This window comes from Pygocentrus nattereri, chromosome 11, assembly GCF_015220715.1.
Source record: "Pygocentrus nattereri isolate fPygNat1 chromosome 11, fPygNat1.pri, whole genome shotgun sequence".
Classification (NCBI taxonomy): domain Eukaryota; kingdom Metazoa; phylum Chordata; class Actinopteri; order Characiformes; family Serrasalmidae; genus Pygocentrus; species Pygocentrus nattereri.
This window is the reverse complement of record NC_051221.1, coordinates 38072032-38087432: the sequence shown is the minus strand read 5'-3', so window position 1 is coordinate 38087432 and position 15401 is coordinate 38072032. Positions and strand designations below refer to the sequence as shown.

Here is a 15401-nt window from a genome sequence, read left to right as displayed (position 1 = left end):
TGTTTAAGTCAGTACACATAGAATCTTGTCTGTACAGTGTGGTCAAACTGCAAAACATCCAATTCCTTTGTGTGTGAACGTGATCTGTAACACTGGTCAGCTGCTGTTGGTGTGTTCATTGTTTTCATGATTAGCTTTCAAGTAAAAGTCAAAATATGTAGCCTAATAAACTCAGGAGACTGTGTTCATCTCACTCTCCTCCACGCTGTGGCTTCATGTTTGTGGCATTTTCTCTTCTGTCATACAGCTCACTGAGTGTGGATGATCACAAAGAAACTGGACTTCAGAAAGCCGTGATTGGTCATGCTGTGAGTTTGTAGCGTCACCTACTGGTTAAAAGTGGAACTTCAGGATGACGTGAAAGAGTACATTCAGTGATTCAAACAGACCCCACTTGGTTCACATCACAGATAATGTCCAGAGACTGAGTGAGAAGAGAATCAGAGTATTCAGTGCTGAAAAAAAAACCCCCACAGAAAGCATTAAAGGTTTTTGATGGTTCCTTGTGGTGTCTGATAGTCGCTAATGGTACTTATTTTTTTCGTGATTTGTTGATATCACAGTGTAAAGGATGCTTATGGTTTAACAGGTGTTCTGAAACCCATTCCAGATGCATCTGATGGTTAATGGCTAATGTGATCTAAAGATGTCCTACAGGTCACCAGTGGTCTCTAATGGTAACTATTAAGCCAGTTCTCATTTAAAAAAACAACAAAACATCAAGTTTCAATCCTAATGGTACTGATTTTGTCTGCAGAGTTGTGTGTAGAGATTTGAAAAACAACTCTTTCCTAAAAATGCTTGTTTGCAATAGCGAGAAAACTGTGATAAAGACATCAGCAGCTGCAGCAGTTCAACACTAAAAACACACAAACTTAAAGAAGTATGTAACCGGTTTAACATGAAAGAAGTCGGAAGTTCTCACCTCCATCCACTTCGAGCAGAGACGCTCTGCAGACGTTAGTCCTGATCTTCTCTCAGCTCCACATGTCGATCAGACTGACTCGCTCCGAGTTTCAGCTCCACTCAGACCTGCAGGATGAGGACTGTTTATCTGGGAATGCTGCTCTTATTCCAACGCGCTGTTTCCTCCTTAACGGAGTTCAGCGTTAATGGAGAGATCAGGAACTTTGCTGTTGGAAACGGGAAAGTGTTCGTCGTCACCGACTCTCAGCTCCTCCAGATGAGGCTCGATCTAGTAGAGGAAAAACACAAGGACATACAGAACCACAGACACCAGAACCGAGTTAATATTTTACTGCCTTTCGACGCGAATAAGACCCTGATAACCTGCGGAACCTCTGACTGTGGATACTGTGAACTCCTGGACATCAATGACATCAGCAGAAGTCTCTACAGGGAGGATGTTCCAGTTTCACCATCTGTTAATAAATCATCTGTTTCTTTTATTGTAGATTTTGATGAAGGAACAGAGAAATACATGCTGGTTGCCAGAGAGGAGATTCCTGATGACTGATGCTCTGATGAAGGAGTTTCTCTGCATAACACTCTGGAATCTCAACAAGGAGGAATTTTCTCTAAATCAGGCATTGAGCCAACTGAAGCCAACATTTCTCCACAGAGTGATGCTGAGTGGATTGATGGCTTCCAATCATCTCCTCCCTCTCACTCGTACCTGCTGGTGAACGTTAAGTCTAGAACAGGTCCAGCTGTGGTGGTCTTAAGGATGAAGAACGGCCGCAGTAAATCAGAAATGACCAGATCTTTAGAAGGTGCAGTGCTGCAGTGCTGTGATGATAAAGAGCGTAAAAAGCTCTTGTCCTCCTCTGTAGTTCTCTCCTCTGGATCTCCTCTTCTCTGGACGGGAATATTCACTGCGCAAGAACCGAACGACCCCCAGAAAACTGCTTTGGCCATTTACGACCTGAGTCAGATCAGAGACCGAGTACCTTCATATTTCAGCTGTAAACCAACGTGCAGAGCTCAGGTGAGAAACAGCCAGTAAAAAAAATAGAATTTATTTTAAATAATCTGCACTTTATTCTTCATGTCATTCCGCCTCTAAATCAGATGCTGTAGATCAGTATCTGTCATTTCTTTCCCTCAACATCTTTCTGGTGTCTGCAGAAAGGAGAAGATGTTCTGAGGCCTCGTGCTGTGGTGCTCAAACACAGTTCAATGTCATCTGTAGCAGCAGAAAAGAAAGGATCCTGGATTGAGCTCTACATCGGAACTGCTAATGGACAACTGCTGAAGGTCTGACTCTCTGTCCATCTTCTAATACATAATAGAATATGATCTCTCTCTCGCTCTCTCTCTCTCTCTCATGTGTCTTTATTTATTTTTCTGAACATTGTTCCTTTTTATGTCTTTCCAGATTGTGCTGGACAAGGCTTTGAATTCTGGCTGTGTGACAGTGCTGTACAGCTCGGATGATGGCAACATGGTGTTTCCCAGAATGCAGTTTGACCCAGTGGATCATAAATACATCTACGTAGCTTCGAAAAATCAAGTGAGTTTTAAGTCCCTTTCGAGCTGGATTAGTATTACATGGTGTACCCAGGACGTGGTGTAATTTGAGTGATTACTAACGAGCACCATGATTTTAATCCAGTAGATATGAATCTGCCATATCTGTAGTTTTGACATGTCTGCTACATGTCCAGAGGGAATTAACTCCTACAATTCACCAAACTCAGAACTCCTCAGTAATAGTGGTCTTTTTCGAATCAACATCTGAGAAATGTAATGACAAAAGTGGGTAATAGAAAATGGTTGAGGCTGAAGTCATTAGAATTTTCCTGTTCCATCTTAAATGGTGCAGCAAGGACATTCCAGCGACTCATTTTCAGCTTTGGAGAAAAAAGCTCCTCCCCTTATTTTCTTTTTTTTGGGACCTGAAGGCAAAGCTAACAGGTACAATGGCGCTTCATTTAACCCAATTCATTAATCTTCAAGTTTATGATGAGACTTCTGAAATCCATGTTTTTGGTGACGGCCAAAGGTCTAGTGCTGGCTTATTTGACGCTTATCAGCACAATGTGTTGTTATTGCTAAGAAGTGAGGAAAATAAGTATAAATAATTAATGAGGTTTATTCAGGAGGCTGAAGGTGTGAAAGTTGATTGCATGACTAAACAATGGTGTGTGTGTGTTGTAGATCAGGCGAGTAGCAGTGTCTCAGTGTGGTGTGCACAGCACTTTCACCGACTGCAGAGCTTCTCAGGACCCTTCCTGTGGCTGGTGTGTAACCACAAACAAGTAAGTTCCTCTGCAGTGCTGTTCATGCCTCTCACACCTCAGCCCTAACCCAGACTCAGCCCTAACCTGTGGAACAGTGTCAGAATCTGCATCATTTTATTCTGCATAAGAATTTTCACACAACAACACACAGGTGGCATTTGGTAGTCTCCTCACAGATGTATCATATGGATCAGTGTGGACAGGAAAAGGGAAGGTGAGAGGTGGGCAGGTGGGTGGCTGCAGCTTAAGAGAAACAGGGCCTGTAATTCGGAAAATAATACTCATTAAAACTAAAGTTTTCACTGAACAAACAGATAGATAGAATATGTGTTTATGCTTTTTTTTTCCTGGGTCCAGCCCAAAGCAGAAATTACACTGTCGCCTTTTAGTTTTATTTGAGCTTTTCACACTGACATATTTAACATCAAACCAAAAGATGTAGTCAAAAAAACTGACTGGGCAGATTTTACGATGCACATAGACGGTAATGTACACCAAACTGTTCTACCTATGTGTGCAGTTAAATGTGTTTATCTAGTATTTTATAATGATTTTATAATGACTTCAAACACGCCTCAGGTTCGTTTTAAAATGGATCTGTTAAGAGCTCATGAACATAAAACACATGCAGGCATCAATACAACACCAGAAACTTGTATTTTCCTTGAACCAAAGAAGTTCTACACAGAGACAACCAAGATTAATCTCTCTTTGGTCCATTTGGACATATGAGTCTCTATAGTGTTCATATTTTAAACCAACCGTAACAGACTTTGGATGACAGCACCCTCATTTGAACCTCACTAAGGGCGTTTTCACACCTACCTCATTTGGTCCGGACCTATTTAACTGAAATGACCCCTGGCTGGGAGCACATTTTATTATGCAGACATTATGGCGCTGTTTGTCTGTTTTAACATCTGATATATGTTCTTTCAGCCCAAGATGCTGTTGATAACAGCAGATAAACAATAAAATAATATCCAAAGAATGCATATCATTTTCAGAAAATAAGAACGTTAGACAGAGACGTTTCCTCAGTAATGCCTTTATTAAAGCCCTCTCCACATTTCTTCTCACCAGCCATCTGTAAAATGCCCTGATAACAGAGAGAAACATATTTTCTATAGTTTTTCATTTCTTTTTTTAGTGATACTTGCTAAATAGCCATTCAACAAAATTCATCATAATCCAAATTAGAAACTATACTTGATAAAAGATGAAACAAGCTAGTCTGCTACCTGACCTAAGCCTGACTGGCCCAACAAAATACTAGCTTTTGGGCTGTGAGCTGATGTTTTATATACAACGTTGGGCTCAGGCTGCTTTTGCTGTCTAATCAGTGACTTTCTCATGTAGTAGATCCTTTTTTGCAGTCATACACTTTTCACTTAGTCTCTCCTTTGCCAGCCATAGACATCAGATCAAGACAGTGTAAAGAAAAGATGCCCTCAGCTAAAGATGTTTAAAGTGTTCTGTGAATTTGTAATGAGACTATATGGGGCTATAACAACTAAAGTGAATTGTGCTTTTGTCATACTCTAAATAAAAAATACATAAACTCATGATAACTCATGATCCAGTAACATGACTGTGCTTGAAATAGGATATATAGGATATTCGCTGGTACTTGTGACTAGTGACAATAAAGGTTCTTCATCATCATCATCATCATCATCATCATCATCATCATCATCATATAAGGTTGCAATATACCATTGCCACCCACTTCATTAGAAACCTTACTATTTCATAATCTGAGCAATCATCACAGAGCAGTGTTTAGCCACTTTATACTGAAATATAAACATAATTAGCTAGCATTTTGTCAGAACAATCATTTAGCTCAATGTATGAGATATTGAGATATGATTCATTTTTGTGAACAATCAGTAATATTTGTCATATTGAAACATGTTTTGGAGTACCCCATTATCACACAAACTACAACCCCGTTTCCAAATCAGTTGAGGCGCTGCGCAAAATATGCATAAAACAGAATGCAATGCTGTGGAAATAAATGAAACCCTATATTTAATTTAAAGTAGTAAAAAGACACCATACAGTATCAAATGTTGGAACTGAGAATTGTATTGTTTTTGAAAAACATACGTGCCCATTTTGCGTCTGTCAGCATAGAAACTGAAGTTTCTACAGTAAAATGATAAATGTCAAAAATCGAAGGTGTGACTAATCACAAAGCCGTACAGATGCTTTTCTCCAACATAACAGATAAAATTCACCACTAAAAAGGAAGTAGTAACTAAATGTTACTGACTCACAAAGTAGAAGTTTACTTTCCTCACAAATATACTTTAGTAGACATAAAAAAATATTAAAATATTCAGGAATGTACAAATCTATCAGAATTTTGTTTGAATGTATTTGAATTAATATCCACCTCTTCTTATCAAAACGTAACCACTTAGAACTGTCATTTAGCAAGAACATGACACATAATGAATTGTAGTTGCTCACTTCTTGTCTTGTGTGCATCTTTTTCTCCTTTGGGTCACTTAGGTGCTCCAGCAAGGTGGGATGCTCCAACTCCATTTGGATCCCCATTCCTGAAGATTTTTTTCAGAAGGAGCTGATCACATTTCAAGTGGCCAAAGTCTCTGGAAAGGTAACTGACATTATGTTTTTCATTTATATGTCAAAATGATTTACCTTGAATTTAGCCTTATTTATATGTTTTTATCTGCTGTGTTGTCATTCAGGTCAGTCTGAGTCTCTACCTGATAGCACAGGGCACAGTAGGTCCTCCATTAAAATGCAGTATTAAGGCAGGGAATGTGGATCTGTGTGACAACCTGACCTCAGTTTCCCAGAACAGCTGCTCCTGCAGTTTCTCCAGCCAACGTCTGCCTCCTGAAGGTCAGTGCATTCTCACTTTAGCTTATGATTGTTTTCTGAACTTCCAGAGTTCATTGTCTACTGGTGACAAGAGTCCGTTTCTAAAGAAGGTGTACTTTCCCTCCAGCAGGGAATAAATTAGATCTCTAGGCCTGCTCACCACTTTATAATGAAGCTCAATTAGTGAAGAGCACTAAGGAAGTGAATGAGGTGAATGATTTTATAGTCTTAAATTTAATGGTCTGCATTCATGTAAAGTACTGTGCAAGTCTTAGGCATCTGAGAAAGAAATTTTAAATGCTGTAAATGTAAAAATGTAACCAGAAGGTGATACTTTGCTTTGTGTATCCAGGACTCAGAGTCATAGCGACTGTCACTATTGGAGATCAGAAAATCACAGAGAGCCTGAAACTGAGGAACTGCCCAAACATCACAGAGACATCACCATATGCTGCGTAAGAGGATTCAAGTTATAAAACTCTCTAAGCAGCTGCCCCTTATCACATTAGGTTTGTGACACTGGGCCACTTTAGGTGAACTTCATCAGTAGTTCAGAACTTCGTCAGCTATTTTAATACAACTTTTTGCTTTTGAGTTAGCATGAAAATGTCCCATCACTTTTGCACAGGCCATATTTATATATATATATATATATATATATATATATATATATATATATATATATATATATATATAGTTTTAATTCAACAAATCAGTAAGTGTGCATTTAAATGTGTTTAGAATTGTGTTCTCTGTAAACCATGTGTAACTTATTTTCACTTAGAAACTCACCAAACCATGTGATTTGACCCGGGTGCACAAATTTTTACATATGACTGTGTTTGTATGTTTGCTATGCAGATGTGCAGCGTGTGTCTCAGTTGGGTGTCACTGGTCTCCTGTTAGTCAGAATTGCAGCTGGACTCAGGGTTCTGCACCACAGGTACACATACAGGTGAGTTCATGTAACCCCTCAATACACCATACAGGTTTATGGTGTATGTAAACCAGATGTGTAGACTTGAGTCACAAATTTGATGACTTCAACTCGAGAAAATCAAGAAAAACTTGTGACTGGACTTTGTCTTCAACACCAATGACTCAGACTTTGATGTGGACTCCCACCTTATGACTCTGAGAGACTCAAGACCCAAAGTGGAAGTAACATGGAGGCTTAGTCGTAGTATCAATGCATACCTCACCACAATGCTGATGTTTGCTTCTAATTCCAGTGTTCTATTACATTCTGGCACCAGTGTGGCATTTTTAAAGAGTTAGTTATCTTAGATTCTAAATGTGATATTCAATAATGTTTTTTTTTCACTAAAAAAGTTTCATTTTGTTAAGTCAACTAAAGGTCTTGTTTAACACTGTGTCTTCATATGTGCTGTTTAACTAGAGCTGTGTCTGAATAGTCAAATGACACTTCTTTTCCTGTCCACTTTTCTTGTGATCTATGATTTGTTAGTCAGGTAGATTCATGCTGGTCAACTCTGCAAACATATTTAGTGAGACTAAGGGCTTCAGATCAGCCAAAATCAAGAAAAGCTGGTAGAAAATGAGGATTCATTTAACCATTCTGAACCAGCCTATACAGACTAGACTTCCACAATGGCGGATTGTCCTTAAGTCACTCCATTGTGACATCACATTCCCCAGCTCTACAGATGTAGTTCATTGTGAGATGCAGAGAGAGACAAAAGAGTGAACATTCTGCACTTTTATTCACAGAGACAGCAGCACAGAAAGTAGTCCGTTTTATTTATATGTTTACCGTGTGCTGGATGCTGTAAAATATCAATCTCTTAGACTTGCAGTGTTAGGTATAAATATCAAGTCTGAGAGAGCGACATTTTACAGCATTCAGTGTGATTTAAAACAAGCACTGCTGAACGTTCTCTTTTGCTTGATCATTGGTGTCTGTGTCCTATAAACGGTGATCATCTGAACATTTCTACATTTAGTTAAAGTTTTGATTTAGAATTGCAGATAGGACATATTTTCAGCCGTCTTGCTTTTCAAAGAATTACAGCCAAAACGTTCTGATTTAAATGTTTTAAACTACTTTTCTTTTCTCTGTAGGATGCGTGTAAAGAATTCTCTTCTAAGAAGTACACAGTGAGTGAATTTGCCTACAATATTAGTAGAAATGAGAGCTATTTCTGTCAGCAGGGAGCTGAGAATTAAAAGGAAAGCTGGGCAGAGTGGAGTTTAGGTAAAAGGGTTCAGGCCTTTTGAAGAGGGATGGATTGATACTGATACAGGTATCAAGAATCCATCCAATACCATGCTCTTTTACTCATACTTTCCTCAAAAGACATGAACTGATATCAAGATTCCGATGCCAGCTGATACTGTGTGGCATAAGCCTAGTATACGTTACCATGCTAACAAACAAACTGGCAGTGAATGAGGGTCTGCCTGCACAGCATACTGCTAACACCATGGCAGTCAGATGCCAAGGTTAGGCTTAGGAGTATGTGTGAAGGTTTTGCCTTGAAGTTAAGATTAGGGTCAGATTTAGTAGAATCTATCACACTTTTGAGTTTCATTGCTTTTAATAGACATTTAGTTTAAGTTAAAGCCACATTGTGTATCTATAAAGCATCTACCTTGGACCATCAAATGTTACCAGTGAAGTAACTGTTAAGACACATTGCACTCATTTACACTAAAACCTACTTAATTCCAAGGAAGTTACTAATTATGGTATCAGTAGGATTTGGTTGTAGCAGAACCAATATAACAGTGTTATATAATCAGAATACAACAAACTAATTTAGTTAACTTTATGAAATTGACAAAATAAGCAAAGGCACCTTGCATAGAGACAGATTCAGCATTGCACTAAGTGCAGCATGATTTGGACAATTTTTCTCATTTTGCCATTATTAATGTATTGAAAAGCTAAATCCGTAGCTATTCAAAGTGTCCAGGTGCATCAGTGGTTATGTCCTCCGGAAATGACCAGGTTGCATTTATGAAGACAGCACTGGCTTTATAGTGGAATGTTTTCTGGAGCAGTATGTCATCCTGGTGTCCTTTGCATACTAGGAAATCTATGGCAAATTGTTGGTATAGTGTAGTGGATGGTTGGTATAGTGTAGTGGATAACACCTCTGCCTTCTATGCTGTAGACTGGGGTTCAATCCCCCACCTGGGCAAACATCCTACGCTATACCAATAAGAGTCCTTGGGCAAGACTCTTTAACACTACCTTCGCCTACCTGTGTAAATTGATAAAATTGTAAGTTGCTCTGCATAAGAGGGTCAGCTAAATGCTGTGAATGTATAAATTACAGAAATTTATGTTGGTCGCATACTACTTACTACTTTTATGCACAAGGAGTACTCCAGCAGTATGTAGTAGGCAGCCACTGTCTAGTGAGTGGTAAAGTTGGTTTCATTTTCACATGTAGGATTTTCTTCAGTGGTTTTTGAATGACTTGCAGAATGTTCTCATCAGTCACATCATTTAGCACTTAGTTTTTAGTGTAAAATCAATGCCTTTTTAAACTTGTAGAACACAATGATTCAGTGGATTGATAAAGCCACTTAGAGTTTATGGGCCATCTGCAAATTACAATCAGTAAAGTCTAAGGTCAACACACTACTATGAAAACTGAGCAGATAGAATACAAATGATTGACAGCTAGAGTTTTAGAATAGACTCAGTGTATAAGTATTGTTGATGAGGGGTCTCAAAAGAAGAGTTCTACCAGACTGATGTTTTGGCTTTGGTATGGATCATTTTACAATGATTACTTGTTTCTCTGTGTTTTAGTCCCAGAGCTTTTAGTCTCCATGTACCAAATTTTACATTTTCCTGTTAAAATCACTCAGATGTTGTAATGTGGAGCGATGAGGAGGCAGACGCATATGCGATATACTGATCTTTTAAATACTAAATATTAACATTATATCCAGATTACCACCCAATAGTAGAATGATCTGGCTATTGATTTCATAGTCACTATCTAAAGTCTTCTTTCTTTGTCCTAATTATCAGCCAGAGATCCTCTCCGTGTTGCCTAACCAAGTCTCACTTTATGGCAAAAACAATGCAGTAATAAAGGGGAAAAATCTGGATCCAGTTGTGAAAATTCGCTTACAGGGGTTGAAGGAGTGCGATTTAAAAGAGTGAGTAGTCACACATGTACATACACACACACACACACACACACACACACACACACACACACACACACATATATACACACACACACACACACACACACACACATATATAGATATACACACACACACACATATATATATATATATATATATATATATATATATACACACACACACACATATATATATATATATATATATATACACACACACACACACACACACACACACACACACACACACACACACATATATATATATATATATATATATATACACACACACACACACACACACACACACACACACACACACATGTGCAAACTCGCTTTTCTCTTTGATTACTTGTGGTAAATGTGGTAAATTTTCAGACAGCCGTTTACAGAAAGAAAAGTCAGTGTCGTCATTCCATTCAGCTTTGATGGCTTCAAATAATAGAAAAGCATTGATAAACTAGTTTGTGTTCAATGGTAGATCAAATATTCTCTATAAGGGGATTTAAATCTGGACTAGCCCAAGGCCATGTGTTTCCAGGACTCCAGTGCTGGAGCGCTCCACTGACACGCTGAAGTTCAGTATTCCGAGGAGAAATAAAGGAACTGTGAAGGTGTGTGTGGTGACAGCAGATGGCCGTTGTCATAGTAACGCTACCATCACTTATGGCACTCAGCCCACTTGTACTGGACTGCAGCCTAGAAACACCTGGGCCAGGTACAGCAGAAACATTCTGCACGTTAAATATAATCACTACTACAAATTCACTTCTGTTTTATTAAATATATTCAACCCACAGGCCCTGATGGTGAAATGCTCTTTAGTGTTTAACTGCATAAAGCTTATTTTCTTTTATTTAAGTTATTCTTCTCTCTGTAATGAGATTAAGACTGACTTAATATTATTTCTTACATGGCAAGTGTCAGGGTCAATTGTCTCAAAAGGTATTTAATGGAGCTGGTAATTGTGATTAAATAAAAAAAATACAGTTAGTAATATGCATAGAGTTACAGATATAAACATATTTAGCACAATATCACGGTTTCTTTTTGGCTATTTGTAGGAAGCAACTTAAGCTCTGCAGGTCTTCTTGAAATTAAAATGAAAGCGGTTTCCTGCTGCTGATGTTTGATGTTACTGTGTGTCGGTCAGTGGGGGGAGGAAGATTGAAGTGCTGGGGAGCGGTCTGCAGTACGTGGAGACAATCATAGTGAATAATAAAGAAATAAGCGTCAAGTCAAGCACTGTGGTAAAGTATTTGCACACAGTTATCTCCCTTCTCTCTGAAACAACAATCCTCTTCTGAGTCTAACTCTGTGACACAGTTATGACCTGTACATTCATTCAGAGCAGTATATTCAGAGCTGGCGTACCTTTTTTTTATCATCCCCATTACTCTTCATCATAACCCTTCATTAAACTTTACACTGTGTTTATCTTATGTTCTCTCTCTCTTTTTCAGGGTGTCTGGTTTCACTCTCCATCTCTCAGGGTGGGTGAGAGCTCTGGGCTGTTCTGTGTCTCTCTCAGAGTGGGGAACTCAACAGTGGACTGTGTACATAAACTCTCTTACCTCCCAAACCCAGAATTCATCAGCTTCTCCACCTCTCAGGATGTCAGTTATGGTTTAGTTTTCATTAATGTAAGTATAGTAAATATCCATCCATCCATCCATCCATCCATCCATCCATCCATCCATCCATTATCTTCCGCTTCTCCGGGGTTCGTGTCGCGGGGGCAGCATCCTAAGCAATGAGGCCCAGACCTCCCTTTCGCCAGCCACTTCCACTAGCTCCCCGGGTGGATTCCGAGGCACTCCCAGGTCAGCTGGGCGATATAGTCATTATCCAAGTTCCAAAGGCCAGTTTCACCAACCGAGGATCAGAACGCTAAGGCCCATGCCTTCGGACACTGCCCAATCCACAAAGCACCAAACCCCTACTACCGGTGGTGGGTCGATGGGAGGGGGGACTCATGTAACTCCTTCGGGCTGGGCCCAGCCGGGCACCATGAGTAAATGCCAATTATGAGCAATTATAGATCACACTTTGTCTGACCTGTCACCTAGGACCAGTTTGCCTTGGGAGACCATACCAGGAGCTTTTGCTCCAGACAACATAGAATATTAAACATGATGAAACACAGATGCTTTCACTGTCGTACACACAGTGCATATGTGGGTGATTAACAGTCGTCTTTCTCTGTCTATCCAGGTAAAGCAGGGCAGGCTGAATATGCGTGTGGAGGATGTAAAGGTGTGGGGTTTGCAGGAAGAGAAGCAGTTTGAGTGTGTGGTAGAGAAAGTCATATCCACTGCTATTGTCTGTGACATTCTGGAAACACAGGAAGTCAGAATAAATGTGACCTCGCTCAGGGTAAGACTAATCAGTCTATTAGCTGTCTCTGCAGTGTGAATGTGTGATAGTGCAGACTGAGCACTGTTGAGCCTGGTGCTGTTCAAAGCTAATGTTCTCTGTAAGAGTAATTACACACTCTCAGATGGAACTTTCAGATGAAAGTCAGTGTCCTACTTCTCTCAGATGTTTGGGCACTCCTAGTTCATTTTAATTTATTTAATTTGGTTAAAGTGAACAAGATGCCTGATCTGACCTCAGCCTGATTAAAGATAATTCCAGATTTTACATTTGCATTTATGAACTTGTAACTGTGTGTTTAACAGTTCACAGGTTTCCCTCTTTTGTAAAAGCCAGCGTTTTTATTTAATGTCTTTACACAACGTTAAAAAGGCATAACTGCAGAAGGTAAAATGTTCTACTAATTTACAGTTGAAAAACCCATCTTTCTATGCCATATAAATCATCTTTTATCTAAGTAATATGTGTTATAAATAGTCATATATGACTGGACATGTACACATTTATGCTAAGTTGAACGTGTAGAAATGCATATTTTGTAATTATCAGTCCAAATGAACAGAAAGATCTCAGGACTGTGCACAGCTGAAACATCATGTGTACAAGGAAGGACAAATATTTCCACACAACTGTTTTAAGACAGAAAGAGACGCAAAGGCAGTGAACAGGACACTGTTACAAATAGCAGGATTGTAACACTAATTAGCCTGTTTCTTTATTAAAATCAGAATAGTTTTGACTGTCCTCCTGTTTTTTCTGTTCCAGATCAGTGTTGGCAACTTTTCCACAATTCTAAAAACTCAAGTGGGACACACAGACAGTTTGTTCTGTGTGTAAGATTCACCCTGAATTTCTGAATCCTGTAAGAAAATGATCTTGATCATCTCTCTCTTCTCTTCAGTCAACGTGCTTTTGTAATTATGTGTCTGTTCTCAGTGTTTACATGTGCACAGTTCAGTTCCAACCTGCATCTAATATGCTGCTCCCCCTCCTTTAGTCAAGATAGTTATTATTATTAGTATCATTTTCTTTTTCTTTCACTTTCATAATTTTTTTGCTAGTGCTCTATGTGCCTGAAATACCTAAATGCACTCATTTGAGGGCGTGTCCACATACATTTGGCCAGTGTATGGAAATTGTAAAGTGTTCATTTTCATGATGTCATAGATGTAATAAAAAGGCTATTTTGCTTTTTAATTTTAACATTTGACATGAAACCTATAACAATGTTTACATACTATTATTGTTAAGTAAAATTAGGTTTAGGTAGCATGATATGGGTCTGTTCACACTCTAGGGATCACAAAATGTTTTAAGATATTCAGCTTCCTTATATCACACATAGACATGCATGAAAACATATATATATACAGCTATAGGCACAGGGCTTTCTGCAGTTACTCATGTCAGATTTCATAACTATGCAGGATATGAGGCACATTTAAACATGGTATGAGTGTTCATATAAAGTGTTAGCTGATGTTCTTGTGTATATATTTGGGAATAATCATCATAATTAACTGGAGTTTTGTTCATTTAATTTCAGTTGATTTTTTTTGCTTCTAATTATGTTTTAAGAACATCAGTTAAAACGCCCGGTCATACTTTATTTGGATGGTCTCCTATAGATGCTCTTTAGCTAGTAAAATCATTAACAAACTTTCTGGTGATCCCCAGTTGATTATCAACAACATTAGGGTTAGGAGTAGAGTTGGGGATAGATTTATGAACTTCAGTTGAGTTTAATGGTTATTGAGCTGAATGTTATTGAAAGACAGACTGAGCATTTGCAAAGAATCTATACTGAACCATCTAAGTTACATTCAACTTCAAGTTTAATGGCATTTAATGACCATTCAATTGAATGTTACTTAAATATATATACGGAACATTTACAAAGAATCTACAATGGACCATCCAAATAAAGCGTTGCCAAACTACTCTCCACTGCCCTGATGTCAAAATGTGCTGGGTATATAAAAAGAAACATCTAGTGCAGCGGTTAGTGGCTCATTTAAACTACGGAGGCCTGATTGTTATGAATTGTTGTTTCTAGAACACAATAGCAAGAATTTGGCCCTGTTTTAATAATGCGGCTACATTTTATCATTATCTTGTTTTAAGATACTTCAGATTCCATGTGATGTAACAATGTTTATTTGTTGATGCAAAAATGTTCCTTTGGACAAGGTAAATATCTTTACAATACTTTTTACCTTTCGTGCTTTTTCAGTGTAACTGACTGCATTTATGACCGTTTAACTGTTATATTATATTTAATAATATATTGTATATTTATATTTAATTACATAATCTACTTCATGAAATGGGATTTGAGAAAGCTCTAATTGTTTACACTGTGACGATGTATCACCATCTGCAGGTTAAACTGGGAACTACAGAAAGAAATGAAAATAAAGAAATCAAATCGTTTACAGACAACATAAATATAGTGAAGTAGCTAGAGCTGTCAACACATACTCATATAAAATGTCGTTATTGCAATGATGTAATGACTCAAATAAAAGGTATATTTGCAAAACCAACTTGAGAAGAAGTACGAGAGGACTTAAGTACTTTTTGTTAGGTGTTACAAGCTTGTCTTCTTCTTTTGGACTAAAATAATAAGCATTAAAAGTTAGAGGTGTAAGCAAAAGCACAGCAGTACAGATGCTGTCACTACCAAAACAAAACAAAATAATTATGTTTTACATTCCTCACAAGTATTCTTCAGTAAAAGAAAAGTATTAGCACTGAAAATACTCAGGCAAGAACAATTCCATCAAAATTTACCTTGGGACACATTCTCAAAAAAGGTATTAAACTGTTCTTTTTT

At 38.3% G+C, this 15401-nt stretch overlaps 1 protein-coding gene across 1 annotated transcript; it reads left to right on the top strand.

Moving 5' to 3' along the window:
- Positions 1–1669: 1669 nt before the first annotated feature.
- On the top strand, positions 1670–15122 carry LOC108416814 (plexin-C1-like). Its single transcript, XM_037542817.1, has 15 exons — positions 1670–1948; positions 2089–2217; positions 2339–2473; positions 3121–3221; positions 5724–5829; positions 5924–6080; positions 6412–6514; positions 6921–7014; positions 8142–8177; positions 10069–10199; positions 10731–10907; positions 11343–11439; positions 11653–11832; positions 12404–12565; positions 13331–15122. The coding sequence occupies exons 1-15, from the start codon at positions 1688–1690 to the stop codon at positions 13400–13402; spliced, it is 1941 nt and encodes a 646-aa protein (XP_037398714.1). The 5' UTR covers positions 1670–1687; the 3' UTR covers positions 13403–15122.
- The last annotated feature ends 279 nt before the right edge of the window (positions 15123–15401 follow it).